This window comes from Lactuca sativa, chromosome 3 (genome assembly GCF_002870075.4).
Source record: "Lactuca sativa cultivar Salinas chromosome 3, Lsat_Salinas_v11, whole genome shotgun sequence".
Classification (NCBI taxonomy): domain Eukaryota; kingdom Viridiplantae; phylum Streptophyta; class Magnoliopsida; order Asterales; family Asteraceae; genus Lactuca; species Lactuca sativa.
In genome coordinates, this window is record NC_056625.2 from 249283508 (window position 1) to 249300133 (window position 16626).

Consider the following 16626-nt stretch of genomic DNA (forward strand, 5'->3'; position numbering starts at 1 on the left):
GATCAAGCTATATCTTCCGAGTTTTGACTATATGTCTCTAAGTCCACCTGTGTTGCCCAACAATCGTAATTCTTTTGTACTGTCCTAGTGACACTGATTTTAGTATGAATGCAAGCACGTATACTTAATTAAATATTTTATTATTTAAAGTATAAACTCTTGGTCATAGTATTTTTAATCCCTATGTATTTATAGTTAGTATATCTTTTATGGGTTGATATACTTATTTCACTATAAACAATGCTCTGATACCAATCTGTCACACCCCAAAACCAAGAACGGCGGAAACGTTTTGGGGCGGAGGACGTCATGTACAGTATCACAACAATGAAAAGTAGTAAACAAGCAACAACATCATCCATTGCATTAATAATATAATTTTAATACAAGTGTTCTGTTAAATTATAATAGGCACTAAAGTATAAACAAAACGAAAGATGAGTCTTGAACGAGCGCCATCTTATCTGAACCTTGCATCGGTACCTGTCTATGGTTGACCTGAGGATACAAGTTATTTTGAAAGAGAGTATCAGCTTTAAAGCTGGTGAGATCATAAGTATTTTAGTGTTTTAATTTGTATGCAAGTATTTGTATGTATATGAATTGTATGTATTGAAAATGTATATGAATTGTAAGTATTGAAAATATATATGAACTGTAAGTATAAAAATGTTTTGTAAAACAAATGTAAACGTTTGAAAAACCCTAGAAATCCCTATGATTCCTACTATTATATAAGGGTGTCTTCTACCAAGACCTAACTGTTCTAAATGTAGTCTTCTACCAAAACTTAACTGTTCTAAATATTCGTTTCTTGTAGAAGTGTGTAATTTTCCCAAGTGTAACTATCATTAACAAAATATAGTTTGTACATCTAATGTTTAAGTGAAATGATCACTAAATATATGTAAAGGGTAAATTAATGTAGTACTGTAGTGTTGTACTATAGGAACTACTGCTATACTAACTACCTTAAACCGGATTTATATTATGGTATCATGTGATTAATTGTACCATACTATCGACTAAGTAACACGACAAATGTAGGTCGTAAAAAGGTATGACGTTTGGCACCCGCAGACCTGCAGGTCCGGCTATAGCTAGCAGCAAGGTGTAGGATAGTCAATCCGGTATAGATCTATACGCAAACTCACGCTCTCCCTCCAAGAGACTCTGGCTACAACTCGGGCCATGATATTGAAGGCATGCTCCGATACAGTGGATCACAATTTTGTTAACGTATTCATGTATATGTAATGTATTGTTAATCGTTCTACGTGTACTAGCTGTAACGTGTGTTCTCTCTCTATCTAGCAGGTATAGTAATGTACTGTAATGTTCTGCGTGTGCTAGCTGCAATGTATGTTCTCTCTCTATCTAGCATGTATAATAGTGTACTGTGTATACTAGCTGTAATGTATGTTCTCTCTATCTATCAAGTATTGACTCATGAATGAACTGACTCATTGTATGATATCGCGTTCTAGAAATAGTTCTAGTATCTTCCTAAACTACCCATATGGTAGCTTACTAGTAATTTAACTGCTACGTATGAACATGGATGTATACCCTTGTTACCCAAGGGCATTGGCTGAACTGGAAAGACCTTTATGACCATATATGTACACATGATATATAACTAATATTTAAACAACCTTCGGACGGGTACCCGATATCCCACCAGACTACGTCTCAAGCGCGGAAAGGAAATAGGGTGGATAGCCTTCCTAAGTCTTTTAAACATTCCTCATATAACTATACATATATAGGCATGCAATTTATAATATAAAAGCATAAAGTAAGTTTTGTAAAACCTTTGAACATAATTATTATCTAAGAAAAGATCGACTTGATGTCAATCTATAAAACGGGTTGGAAGCATGGGTTTGATAAAACAGATTAAGTATAAAGAAACATTTGTTTGAAACACAATTGTAAATGAGTTTGAAATAAAACATACAGAGTAAAATGTACAGTTTAATAAGGAGTTTTAAACATTTAAAGTGTTTATGAAAAACATTTAAAGGAAACTGCTTGGTAAAACGGCTAATGAGTAGCCAAATCATTCGAATGCTGCTTATTAATCACATGTGATTGATATAATAAGTAGCATGATTCTACTTGTATCCCCCCCCCCCCATAAAGTATTTAAAACATTGATTAAGGGGTATGAACTCACCTGTTGTGGGTGATACAGATGAACTGAAGAAGTAGGACTGCTAGGTGTCAAGTGAAGTCTTGAACACACTCTATGATCCTAGTTAACATATAATATCACATATATGTAACAAATTAGTCTATAAACAACTAATAAACAAGTCAAGACACCCTAGGACATGCTAAACACCTTTATCAAATGTTATTAGCCTCTAGGATTTCATCTAAGTGTTTGTAGGGGAAGCTATTATGTGTAGGGCTCAAGGAAAACTCCATAAGGGAGTTCACGACCCTAATGACACTACTAAATGAGTTTACGGTCGTAAACTCATGATTTTATGGCCGTGAGCTCATACTTCTGTGTCACACCCGTTAGCTTTTGGTCGTTAAGTGGAGGGTATTTACGTCATTTCGCTGCCACAGGGACCATTTATGAAGATTTGTCTTATTTTAAAAAGAAAAACTAATTATTTAATATTAAAGGGTCCCACCTCTCTCTCTCTTTCTCTCTCTCTCTCTCTCCCTCTCTCTCTCTCTCTCGATTTTATAAAGTCAAAATCAATTTTACCATGAATCTGATACAAAATCTTCATTAGTTACCTCTTTCATTTGATTCTTGTAGATTAGAACAAATAGGGAAAACCATACAAAGAAAAAACCCAGAATAAACTCCAGCCCCCACCTCCATCGTGGTCCTCCTGCTCTGCCACTCCATTTCTTGTTGAAACCCACCTCCAATGCCACTATCTTTTTAGCGATGACACCAATCTTCACTACCATCTCCATCATTCCTATCCTCGTTCTTCAACTTATGTCCTCACTGATGTTTGTTAGCAAGAAGCATGCCCCAATATGATTGTATTGACCATATTGTGTTTGTAATTGACAGGGGAAGCAAAGAAAGAAAGGTGATAGATCTGATCGACTTTAAGTAGTAAGGTCTCAACAAAATTGTGTCAAATTAGCTCAAATCTAGGGTTCTAGAGCACCCAGTTATCGACGGAGGCAGAGATGGGTGGTGGTGTTGGATGGAATACGAAGAGAGGAAGAAGATGATGATGTTCGTAAGGAAGAAGACGGGTGCATCCCCAACCACTTACAGAGATGAAATCCTCTGTAGACCTTCTTCGTTTTCTTTCCTATTTCTTCTCCACTACTTCCGATGAACATTTGACACCCCAAACATTGATCTGGGATTCACATTCTTCATTTTCACAGATTTCATGTTCCACCAGCGATAGCTGGCTCTAAGAATTTCCGATTACTGTTCTTCCTCCCTACCCTTCACAACGAAGATGACTATGCAAGGGAGATAAAACCCACGATTTCCTCGCATTACATACAGATAATCCAACATAATCTTTCATAATCTTTGTGGACCAAATCAAATTCGAAGGGATTACTATTTGGGGATGAAGCGTAGGGTTTTGGGTGGGTAATAAATTAAACAATCTTCAAGGTTGTTAATCTTGCAGAAATAAGCCTCCAACCAACAATTTATCATTGATGTTTCTTGTATCAGATGTTATGAGTTCATGTGGTTGATTGGATAACCATAAAGAAGAATCAAAAGATAAGTTTAGAGGATGAACACATACAGACACACTTATTTCGAGTATGAACCCAGTATGAGATTTCCGATGAGAGATGGTGATCTATGGGTAACAACAATGATTCAGAATGTGCTACAAACTAAATATACTTGTATTTTGTAGGTTCTTTTGGTCTCTATACACATTGATTTCTTATAAGTGTTTTGATACAGATGAAATTAGAGAGAGAGAGAGAGAGAGAGAGAGAGAGAGAAAGAAAGAGAGAAAAGAGAGAGGTGGGTCCCTTTAATATTAAATAATTAGTTTTTCTTTTTAAAATAAGACAAATCTTCATAAATGGTCCCTGTGGCAGCGAAATGACGTAAATACCCTCCACTTAACAGCCAAAAGCTAACGGAGTTAGCCGGAAGGACCAAATGTTAAAAGTTTTGAAACCACAGGGACCATCTGTGAGGTTTTTTTGAACTTAGGGACTAAACTTGATATTTTCGGAAACCACAGGAACCATTTTTGAAGTTTTGTCAAAATACAATTTTGACCGAAACAATTATTTATGGAGGATGTGGGTAAAAATAAATTTTGACATTATATCTTGATTCGTACACTACATAAATGACAATTATTTAAGAAATTATAATGATAAAAAGTAATATTTAAAAAAACAAAAACTACAAAAACAAATTGTGTATGGGACCAAAATGATAACTTAAAAATATAGTAAGGAATCAAATTTATAACTTACAAAATGCCAACGATTTAATTTTAAATTTATAAGGATAAAAACTGTTAGATCAAAACTAACGATTTAATTTTAAATTTATAAGGATAAAAACTGTTAGATCAAAACTAATTTAGGATAAAGAACGTAAAAACAAATGAAACTCAGGAGCTGAAAATGAAAAAAACAAATGAAAGTGAAAGTAGAAAAAGAGAAGTAAAAGAAACGCTAGTGATGGCTCAAAATTAGTCTGGGCAAAGAATGTAAAATAAAATGAAACTTAGGGGAGAAAAATGAAAAAAATAAATGAAAAGAGGAAGGAAAAGTACTGCTATTTGCTTACAAATTTTGCTTACACCTATCATTTTCTCAAATCAAATGGCTGAATTCATTTGAAATGAATAGTAACACTTCTCCTCACATGCAAACCCATTTTGACAATTAATATATATATATATATATATATATATATATATATATATATATATATATATATATATATATATATATATATATATATATATATATATATATATATATATATATATATAATTTACGAATCAGAGTTCCTTTGGTGACACATTATGGCCTAAAAGTCCAGGGTGACACGTGCTGCTCATCAATATAAACTTTGGTTAGATTAACAACACAACCTTGCATGCGACCAAAATTCCAAATCTCTCGTCATAGACTATCCATCGCTGCACCATGTTTCTTGTTTCAAATTAGTCATGGTTATATTATATCCTTGGCTAGTTCCCTCTTAGATCAACTTGTAAAGTAAAAAGAAAAAGGTAGCATGATTTCTAACAGTTTATTATTTTCCATTTAATTAAACATATATATACACGAGCTTCTAATATTTCATATACAACTCGCCCAAAACATTGGATCATCCCTTGAAATTAAGTTGATTTGTCTGCTTGTGAAGAAGATATGCAGACAACAGGAATACGTCTTTTCTCTCACACTTGTCTGCAATTGACAGATTTGCCTCAGAGAGCAATTGCAAATCATTCCTATTTCACAAATGAAATTTCAAACCTGCTATTTTTTTAAAGTAACTTTTTAATCATTTAATTATAATATTCTGCAATAAATCATATCCCTTCCATGTTCACAACTAAATAATATTTTTTTAACAAAAGAAGTTCCTGATATTGTGACACAGATTTATTTTTTATGCTAAAATAATCTCTAGGGGCTGCTTTTATAGTGCAAGCAAAATGTATTATTAAGTTTATGTGTATATAAACCAAAAGAAGTCAAAGGCAGAGGGAGGGGCTACCTTTTATTTGTATCATCATGTTTGGGAAGTGAATCCAAGTTCTCAATTAAATGGCCTGCCAAATTTCAGAAAGCAGGATGAGTTAATAAAGTTATAAAACTGTTTGGCCATGTTTACAACCATATATTGACATTGAAACAATTTCTTTTATTATATACATGCTTATGTTGGATATAATATTGGCATTTTATTGGTTGAAAGAAAGCAAAATCAAATATTATATTTATAATTTATAATTGATCAAAAGCAGAGGGAAAAGCATACCTTTAGAATTAAGTCTGAACTGCTTAGTATATGCGGATGCAGGGGATACGTGAAACGAGGGGCCAGTAGGAGCCTCTTTTACTACTCCTTTCTTTCAGATTTGGGCATCCCCTTATTTCCAAACTCAAGAGTGAAGGCAGCAACATTTCTGGTAGATCTCTTGTCTTTGGGCAGTTCCTAATCAAGAGATGCTGGAGAGAGGTGAGGTGTTGGAGTCCCTTTGAAACTGATTCCACTTTCTCAAATTCTTCTATATAAAGAGAAGTAAGAGATGAAGGAAGAAGATGGGACAACTGACTGATATTACTCACATCTTCCGACCCTCCACCTACTAATAGTAGATTCACAAGTGAGGTTGGAAAATTTTGTGGGCCCCACTTTGAAATGGGCTTCTTCAACCCCCCTATTTCAAGCCAACACAATTTTGGAGGCCAAAGCCCAATAGGAAAGGACGCATCCATACTTTGACAATTTAATATCGTCAGATGTGTTAATACATTGAGTTTCGGCAACTCGTGGTCAGGAAATGACTCCATATTTGGACAATTTTTTATCCGAAGATTCCTGAGGTGATTGAAGGAACTCAAATCAGTGATCGATTTCAGATTTGGCCAATCAATTATATCTACAGATTCAAGCATGAGTATGTTTGAGTTGATCAGAGGCTTCTTTCGTGCACCTACCAACTCCTTTTCCAATAATTTATTACAATTCCAAATGGTAAGTGACTTCAGGCTATGTGGACAGCTGCAATGCTCCAAGCTGTCACAATCCATAAAGGTCAAGCTTGTAAGAGATGTTAGGTTGCTCCCACAATTATCCTCCTCTTTTTCTCCTAAACTTACCATATTTGAACAGGAACCTACATGCAACCTACTTAAGTTTACAAGAACCTTACTTGCCTCTGCTTCTGATTCCCACAAGTATCTTATTTCATTACACCTTAAGATGCATAGTTCTTCAACAGCCCCAAGATGCTCTATAACACCTCCCCACACCTGATCATTAAGTCCTGAAATTTTATCTATATCCAACTTGGTGACTGATGAAGCTACACGAACCAGACTTCCTAACACTTCATGACCGCACCCACTTATCCTTAACACCCTCAGTGAAGGTAATGCTTCAATTGAGACTCTAACCAAATTAGGACAATTCCATATAGAAAGGTCTTGAAGGCATGGAAATGCTGTATCCACAAGTACCCCATTATTATTGGTTGACCACACCTCCCACCCTTTCATATCTCTAAAACATAGAATCTCAAGTGAAGGGAATCCAAGACCAGTAGTCCCAAGCAACTCCGAGCCCACAACTTTTACGGCATCCATCCCTCCAATATACAACTCCTTAAGGAACAGTAGCTGCCCAAGTAGCGGTAGAGATGTACACTTCTTACAACCATTTAATGTCACTTTAGCCAACCGATGAAATGAGGGATCCCCAACCCAACTCGGAAACTCTGTACCTCCATATGACACAATCTTGAGACGTTTTAGATTATCATTATGAGGCTTCATCACATTCAGGACCTCCTGTTCAACTGTTTCCATTCGAGAATTATCAAATACATCACTCCATTCCACCCCTAACTCACTTAGCCTCCTGTGGGATAAGTTCACTTCCTGTGCATGCATCGGGTTTTGCACTTTGTCAAGCCCCTTAAAGGAAATTTTACCTTGGAGATCCTTTAGATCTTTAAGCTCAGTTATTGAAAAGCCGCTGTCTCCTTCAATAATGATCTTAGAGAGAGTTCGTAGGCTTTTCAACTCACCAATCCCTAATGGCATCTTCTTCAAAAGTGGAGTATCTCTCATGTCAAAATGCCGCAAATTTTTAAGCTTTGAGAAGCTCTCGGGCAACTTTTTTAAATAACTACAGCCAGAAACAATCAATGCCTGTAAATTATAAAGGTTGCCGATATTATCTGGTAAATGTGTGATTTTGGTTTGAGATAAATTAAGATACCGCAGGTGCTTCAAATTGCCAACGAATTCTGGTACCTCCCTTATGCTAAGATTACTCAAACTTAGGACCCTTAACAATGGTAACTCCTCAAGTAAGTTATCTAAAACCTTATTTGATAAGTAGAATGTTTGCCAACTGTTTATCATCCCAACAGATAAAGCTAATAATGTTCTCAAACTATTAGCTCCTTTGAATGCCTTGAACTTTGTGTAAACCATAAATGTCTCACAAACAAATGACATGTGGCGGTACTTACGCGAATCTTCCTTCCCAACTTCCTTCTTCATTTCAATGTCTAACCTTGAAAAAAATTCTCCAGCAACAGACATGGCTAAGTCATTGATGAGGTCATGCATCACAAAGAAAGATTCATCATTAGGCGCATGTTGGAAAAATGACCTTGACAACAAGTCTTCAAAACATTCAACACCCATACGTTCCATTGATTTCCCTGTACTTGATTGATGCAAAAACCCTTCCGCCATCCATAATAGAATCAACTCCTCCATGTCAAACATGTAGTCCTTAGGGAACAAGGAACAATATGCGAACAGCAGCTTCAAATTAGCAGGAAGATCATGGTAGCTTAGCCTAAGAGCCGGAATAATCTTATCTCTATTTCCCAACCTCCATATCTCACTATTAAGCAACTCCTTCCATTCTTCCTCGTCTGATTTTGTCCTCAATAACCTCCCAAGTGCTATCAAAGCCAATGGCAGGCCATCACATTTTTCGACAATACCTTCACCATGTGGTTTAAGCGAAGGATGTGAATCGAAGTTATTTTCGCCGAATGCATGTTGACAGAACAAAGATACAGCATTCTCATGTGACAAAACAGAGAGAGTGTAAGGTTGATTGTAACCCAGTTGGGTTAGCAATGACAGCTTCCGGGTGGTGATGATAATCTTACTTCCAGGTGCCCCTGCAAGAAATGGGCGTTCTAGAATTTCCCAATCGGTATAGCTTTCACTCCACACATCATCAAGAACAAGAAGAAATCTTTTCTTTGATATCTTCTCTTTTAAAGCTACTTGAAGAAGATTTAAGTCCTTAAATTCTTGGTTTCCCCCGCCTATCGCTTGAAAGATAACTTTGGTTATATTGAAGATATCAAATTCATCAGAAACACAAACCCACGCATTGAGTTCGAAGTGAGCCTTCCCTTGCATTTCGTCATACAAAAGTCTAGCTAGAGTGGTCTTGCCCACCCCACCCATACCAACTATGGGCACGATGCTATAGTTTCTATCACATGGTTCATATAGCTTGTGGATCAAAGCATCCTTTTCATCTTTGCGTCCAACAATACTAGATGCATCTACCAGAGAGGTCTCTAACCTTCTATTCATATGTTTTGGGCTTTCATCTTTCACACTTAAACCAAGATTTTCTTTTTCCTCTACCAGTTCTTGTAACTTGGTGGTAATAGCATCTAACTTGCTACTCATCCTACTACTTAGTGGGAAATCTGTGCAACAAGTTGGGATTATCTTTCTTACCAAGCTGGTGGAGGCTCCAAATTCATCGGTCAACTCACGATGCATACCTTCTGTTGCCAAGTCATCAAGTAGGTCGTCTATGTCGTAAGCCAGATGTTGGAGACCATTCAACCACTCTTTAACAGCTTCATCACTTATTTCCTTCTGGGAAGCATCATTAAGCAGAGCTCTAATCTGGATTAATGACCTCTTCAGTTTCCTGAGCTGGGAATCAATTCCCTTAGCGCGAGCAATCTTCTTGATGGCTTCAGAGGCCAGCTTTTCAAAGAACACCGAGAAGAAAGCCGAAACAATGATTTCAGCCATTGTTTATGATAACTAAGAGTAGAGAATATTAGTAGAAGTGGGGAAGAAATGGATATACGGAGAGAATGATTTCAATTATTGTTTATAGCAGAGATGTGAATGCACATGGAAAGAGAAAGGTTTCAATTATTGATGAGGACATAATTTTGTGGCCCCAAAAGTTGCAAGTGCTGTAGTTTGAAAAATAGTTACCAAAACATTGCGAATTTTAAGTAATTTATTAAAAGGAAAATCAAACAACATTCAAACCTCATGGGGTCGATGAGGTCCGAGTTGGTATGCATGGTGGCCTGGTGGGTCCAGATAGTGACTGACGGATCGACGAAACCATCCTTCACCTCCGACTCTCGTTCGACTTTTCCATGGCCCTCATCATCTTCTTCTGCTCACCCTTCTCTTCTTCATCGCCTTCTTTTCTGAAATTATGTTTAGTAAGAATTTCCGCTGCTTGTGTGGGATTCACAGAGTAACGAACCGAGTGGATTAAAATTGATACTACTACTAAATCTGTTCTTGTTAATTGATTTTTCACTTTTTGCCTCATACGTCACTTTTTTCCAAGTTTCCTCACCAAAACTCAGAAAATCAGCTTCACTATCTTTCGCTTCTCATTGTTTTGTGTTCACAATCGGTTCCTTCCTTCTCTCCATGAGACTTCCACCGCCTAAACCCAATTGATCTTCAAGAAACCCCAAAAATTCTCTTTATATTTGACTGGTCAGTGGGTTGCCCCCACCGTCGGCAGATGAGATTCATTGTATAGGAAGACACGAAAGATAAGTGTGAATCGTCGCCTTTACCACTCTCAGCGAACGCTACCACGATAACTTAAGGTCGATTTCTTCTACATCCAGTGAATCGGAAGGGATATCAGGGATTGACGGCAGCAAAAGCGACTGGATTTGCTAACCCTGGCCTAGCAAATTCATTATCAATTTTATGGTAAGTTACCTTGTTTCTAATATTTACTTCTATGGAGTTAAAATCCAATCTTTCAACACACTGATTACTCCTTCCTCCTCCACCCGTAAGTCACTTGTGTTGAGCCCTGTTGATTTCAATTTGTAGGCAAAATCGACACTTTGTATCTTGATAATCGCTACCTTCAATTTGCAGAAAACCGTCTTCAAATGTTGATTGTGAATGAGGTATGTTTCCAGTTCCAGTCGTTTTCCCTCCACATGCTTGTGTTATAGGAGTTGTGTATTGTTATTGTAGGGATTCGGTCATTTCTGTAAACTCTGATCATCTTACTCTAACTTATTTTGGTGTTTTTTAGGTGTTTGTGGACCACCCTTCTTACCATCGTCCTGGAAATCCATATGGTGATTCATATGGTGACTAATTATTAGCTGTTCTTATCCTCCAGTTCTCAATTGATTTAGATCAATATGATAGAAGAGAGCAATTAAAGAAAAGTAGGCTTAGAAAAGTTATTATGTTCTTGTCAAAATCCGATGAAGAGACCACATCCAATAGAAAGCTTGCTAAAGATTTTGTTGACAAATGGGTAAGTATGGATGTTAAATAAATTAAAAACTCCATCTTTTATATAATGATCTTGATTATCTCTAAAAGTATAGATGTAATGCAGAGTCGACCAATTTTTAATAAGAGCACAAGATTTGAGGACGTGTGAAACTATGAAGACGACATAACGCCACCAAATTTGAAGTTTTTTTGGGTTTGAAAACAATTTTAATTCACTAATCAGGTAGGTATTCTCTATCTTTTTTAAAACTCCTTTGAAAGCATTATAGTTAATTTTGTTCCTGTCTTGGATGTATAATTCTGGTGAAAATGAAGTTAAAATGCCTATTTCTGTCACTAAATAAATGACAGTATGGTTTTTTGTTTTGATTTTGTAGGTGGAACTCAAATAGAAATTTCAACATTCACGCTAACCAAAAGTTTTACAGAATTCAATTAATTTTGTATATAAGGTGATATGTGCAAAATGGAATAACATTTCGGATGACTTTGAAAATATGATGGACAGATGCTGCATCTCTTGATGAATGCTTAGACCAATTTAGAGCAAAAGAATGGGCTGAAAGAGATAATATGTATAAACGTGATGGGAATTTTTTTTTCTCCATTATCAACTTATTTATTTGGTTCTTTCATTTCTTATTTCATTTTACATGTTTGTGTTCATGAAGGAAGAACAGGGATGAAGGCTCTACTGTCTTCATCTTTCAATACTCTCTATATGATTGACAACTTTCTCATTGTTCGGCTTCAATCAATTTTTAATGTACCAATAATGTTTTACATGGATTTGAATGTTATGAATTTTTATCTTCAAAAACAACCTACACCCAAATGAAGTATAATGTTCAATTTCTCAGTTGGGCATTTTTCAATGATTTGGCATTTGACATGACAAGTGAAATGGCCACATTCGTGTGTAAAAGTGTCAAAAACAGTTGTTTTTAAGTGTCCATAAGTCTAACACATGCTTATGTGGACTTCAGATGCCACATCATAAAAAATTGTTCATGTAAGCAAATCAAATTTGCTAACTGGGTTTTGTAGGTAACTAATGGTTGAAACGAAAAAGAAATATATACCAATGGTTTTTATACAAATAATTTTTCCATACCTTTTTTAAGGTTTAAGGTTGATGATGTAATGGTTTTTTGTGTAGTTTTCCCTTTTCTATCTTAAGTATTTATGTTCCTAAGTGGTGGAGTTCTTTTTCCCCTCTCAAGATGACACTGTTGTTGATGCTGGTATGTTTTGAAGAGTTGTAAGCCTTGGTTTTCAGTTTTTCGCTAATATTATGAACAAAATTTTCAATTTTTTTTGTTTTGTTTGTTATAATTTAGATGATCAAGAGCCATGGATGTTGATGGTATTTTATGCTTCTCCTATGGTGTATGCACATACTAATTTGGTTATAAATGAGTCTCTAGACAAGAGATTGAGTGTTGTAAGTGTATTTTTTATAGTCAATTGATATAGATATTACTTTAACAAAAAATATGCTGATGATTATAGTTATTTTTGTTTGCATCTAAGCTCGTGTTTGTTTTCAAAAATGTATTTGGATACATATGACAGAAGTATCACTTTTTATGAAATTATAATGTCATATTTTATTAGTGCAACCAAACATAGACCCAAGAATTAGTGCATCAACCATTGGAGTAGATGTTGAACAGGTATGACCATTGTATACTTTAATCTGTTGGTGATTTTAGTGTCACCATGTCATTTTAAGTAACTGGAACTAACATGTGAGCTAGGGGGCTTCATGATTTGTACTCTAATATATGTATGTGGTTGTGCGGAGTGCATGCATGTATAAGATCGAGTCAGAAGCTGGTTCGACGACTAGTCGGGGGTCCGGGGCGCCCCTTTGGCGGGGTCTAGGGGCAGCTCCCCTAGCGGGGTCCAAGGGGCATAATGGAAAACTCAATTTCTTGGGGGTGATTATGGTAAAACTAACGAAACTCGTTAATTTTTGGTAACCCTAATCCAGATTAATATTACTTACTTCCAAAGCAACTAATGACGGCCCAACCCTAATGAAACCCTAATCGTGTTTAGTATATAAACAACTCTTTCTTTCCAGAAGGGGACGTTCTTTAGCTCTCGTTTTTCATCACACATTCATAGAACCCTTTAGCATATTAGCTTACGTTTTCTGTGCCTAGAAACGTAAGTGTCCGCTTGGATTATCCTAGGCTGAATTTCTTATAACCCAGACATAAGGTAGAAATATCAGTTCGGAAAGTGATATCACGATCCAAGCTGGTATCCAGATCTCCACTGCAAACCCTAATATTCCCAACATAATCTATATTCTAGCAATGTACGTTTAGTTATTTGCATTTTATATCATCCTACTTTCACTTCTCTCTCTTAAAGAATTCTACTTTCGAGTTTTTAAAACTTTGTATAGACAAATAGTCCATGATGATAGACTGAACAAAAAACTCACATCTAACCCCGCAAAGCGAGGTCACTCACCTAGTTAAAATAAAAGTTACATAAAAAACTAAGATCAAAATAACTACAAAAACAATAAAGAAAAACAACCAACATTTTAAAAAAAACGAACCAATCTACGGGAAATATTTTTTCATGGTCTTCTTTTTCTTCTTCAAAACTAATTTGAGGGTCGGTCCTTAAAAATGATCAGTGTTTTCCATCAAGAACTTTATATCCTCTATTTCTTACCTCTATTTTTTTCCGGCTTCTTTTTTCTTTGTTGAATGTCAAACGTTCAACGAAGTTCATATTGTATCGATCAAATATCGCCGTCATTTTTCGCATTTCATCAGCGTCCATGATAAAATCCGATGCACCGAAAGAAATCTCCTTCCCCTTCCGTTTTGTTTTGTCCCTACCCATCGGTCGGACAATTTCTTCTAGCTTCAATTCGTCATCTTCACTTAAATCTACCCGACGCGAGCATAAGAAAAAGTTGTGAATCAATTGGAGCCCATTTTTGTTCTTTTTTTTATTGGCCTTCTTCTCGTTGTATAAACTTTTGTTTGTATTGTTTCCACCTTGGGCTAAGAATTAATAATTTACAACATTCGTGCGACTTGAATGTTTTTCTCGTTTCCATGCAAAAAAAATGTAAAACCTCTTGAAGAATTTCTTCATCTCCTTGATCGCTTTTCCTTTGGATTTTTAGGTTGTTGTACACCCAGTTCATTTTTTAGATGACTTTCGTTATTTCTAAAAACTTTGAATTTAGTTGGTGTTTGATACGGTACTCTTCATCTTCTTTACCCAAATCCTTGAGAAATCTCTCAAGAATGTGAATCCAAAAATGATATGCAGGTTGTGCATTTCCCTTCGTTGATTACTCTGAAATGTTAACCCAAGCTTTTGTCAAAACTAGCTCTTCTTGTGGACTCCATGATACCGGCCTTCTTGTGCCTTCCTTCTTGTGCCTGTTGTTTACCTATGTGGTGTTGGGGGTGGTGTGGGTTGAGTTTCCCATACAATCTTGTCCTCCAAATCATCGACGCTTTGGTATTGTGGTTGAGAGTGAAGGGGTTGTGTTTAGGTTTGGGTTTGAGGTTGATTTGGAGAAAGTTGATCGGGAAAAACAACAAAGTTCGTAAACATATTTAGAGTAACATTTGGAACTTGCATGGGGTAGAATGCCTAACATTTTGGTATTGGAATTGTAGAGGAGATTGGATGGGAGCATCTAGTTGGGGATGATAAACCCCTTGATATGAACTGATAGCGAATATACTTCGAATTAGGGTGCTTGAACTCGAAACAATGGTTTTTTTTTTCTTCTATTGGAGTTTGGGGTTGGATTGTTAGGATTCATTTTTTTGAACAAAATAGAGAGAATTTGATAAAAGAATGTGTGGGTTTGAAGGTTAAAATAGATAGGTATTTATAGTTGTGTAAAATGATGGGTGTGTGTGTGTGTGTGTATATATATATATATATATATATATATATATATATATATATATAAAGCAATTTTCGAGTAAATAGACATTAGTAAAGAAATTAATTTTTTAAAAGTTATAACCGTTGGAAATGGCTAGTAAGAAAAAAATAAAATAAAATCGAAATGGACCAATGAATGAAGGAGAGAGAACGTGAGGACTCTTCCCCCCATCCGGTTCCCGCACAAGCTATCCCGCACCCTCGGTGTTGTGTTCCGAGGTGCGGGTTCGGTTCCCATATCGGTTTTTCGCTACACTCCGTGTAGCCTTATTATTTATTTCTGGGTTTGTAAAGACATTATGTTATTCTAATAAAACCAATTTATAATTTAACTTTTGTTAAATTGATGAATTGGATAACCAAAAATGGTTGAGATTATGTGGAGTTATAATAATTACATGATGTATTTTCTTTAATTATAGGTTTGGTAGGTTTAAACATGTGGAAATGTAACGTCCAAAATTTTTCAACCAATTTAAAGTTTTCAAAAACAACCCATATTCATTAATTCATTACAAAAAGGTTTTCAATTCATTTATTATCAGAGTATTTCCCAGAACCACATCATAAATACATAAAACACGAGGAGCGGTACTATCACGCCTTCGCCTTGCCACGATCTCTTGATGTACCTGGAACAATACACTAAAAACTGTAAGCCCGAAAGCTTAGTGAGTTACCCCCATAATACCAAACACATACCATACACATAACATATCATATCATAAACAGAACAGCCATGCACTTCGGGTCTACTGTGTGACTGGTCTGCCGCACCGGGCCTTCAGTCCACCTGGTCCACCCTCCGAGTCTAGTCATATACATCGAGTCTGCAGTGTGGTTGGTTCGCCCGCGCGGGGCCTTCAACCCACCTGGTCCACTCTCTGAGTCTATAGTATGACTGGTCCGCCCACACCGGGCCTTCAGTCGTCCTGGTCCACTCTCCGAGCCTCGACACGTCTGGTCCGCCCTCGTGGGGCCTATAGCCTATCTGGACCGCTCGTTGGGCCTTCGGGATATCCGGTCCGCCTTGGGTATGTTGGCCTACAGCACAAAGCAGGAACCGCCTCAACCCAACCTCAGTCAACCAACCATGTGCACATAAACATATAATCATATAGCAATTCATCACTAATCAACCGATCTAGTAGACCACATACATAACACACTCTAACCAGGATACCGACCTAACCGGTCACTAACATAGCATCATCCTATATACCAGGATTCCGACCTTAACCAGGTCTCTAACATATACCATCCTAACTACCAGGATGCAAACATGTAGAAAAGCAATAACATAACAACTATCCGGATTTCCATCCGATAAAGGGCCGACCTTGGTGCCTTAGACCCTGTCGATATAGTGAGGATAACTCACCTGCAATTGCCGACTTGAAGAAATAAGACCACGCTGCTCCGACCACCAGCACGAAC

At 36.5% G+C, this 16626-nt stretch overlaps 1 protein-coding gene and 1 long non-coding RNA gene across 8 annotated transcripts; one reads left to right on the forward strand and one right to left on the reverse strand.

Annotated features, from left to right (window-relative positions):
• Positions 1-338: 338 nt before the first annotated feature.
• On the reverse strand, positions 339-9850 carry LOC111888415 (putative disease resistance protein At3g14460). 6 transcript variants are annotated; one of them, XR_008231101.1, is made up of 3 exons: positions 5981-9850; positions 5717-5771; positions 339-498 (listed from the first exon to the last, which is right to left on the reverse strand). XR_008231101.1 is itself a non-coding variant. In XM_023884591.3 (2 exons), exon 1 carries the CDS (start codon positions 9754-9756, stop codon positions 6004-6006), a length of 3753 nt encoding a protein of 1250 aa, XP_023740359.1. In that variant the 5' UTR covers positions 9757-9850; the 3' UTR covers positions 5482-5771; positions 5981-6003. The 6 variants fall into 6 exon arrangements, 1 of the variants encoding a protein (XP_023740359.1); XR_002849188.3 differs by lacking the exon at positions 339-498 and adding an exon at positions 5229-5403; XR_002849189.3 differs by lacking the exon at positions 339-498 and adding an exon at positions 5229-5447.
• Positions 9851-10017: 167 nt separating this feature from the next.
• LOC111888418 (uncharacterized) lies at positions 10018-11987 on the forward strand. Of its 2 annotated transcripts, none has more exons than XR_008231102.1 (5): positions 10018-10698; positions 10825-10904; positions 11036-11266; positions 11340-11470; positions 11625-11987. It is a non-coding gene; the product is annotated as an uncharacterized LOC111888418 (long non-coding RNA). The 2 variants fall into 2 exon arrangements; XR_002849190.3 differs by having other exon boundaries at positions 10023-10698; positions 11351-11470.
• Positions 11988-16626: the final 4639 nt, after the last annotated feature.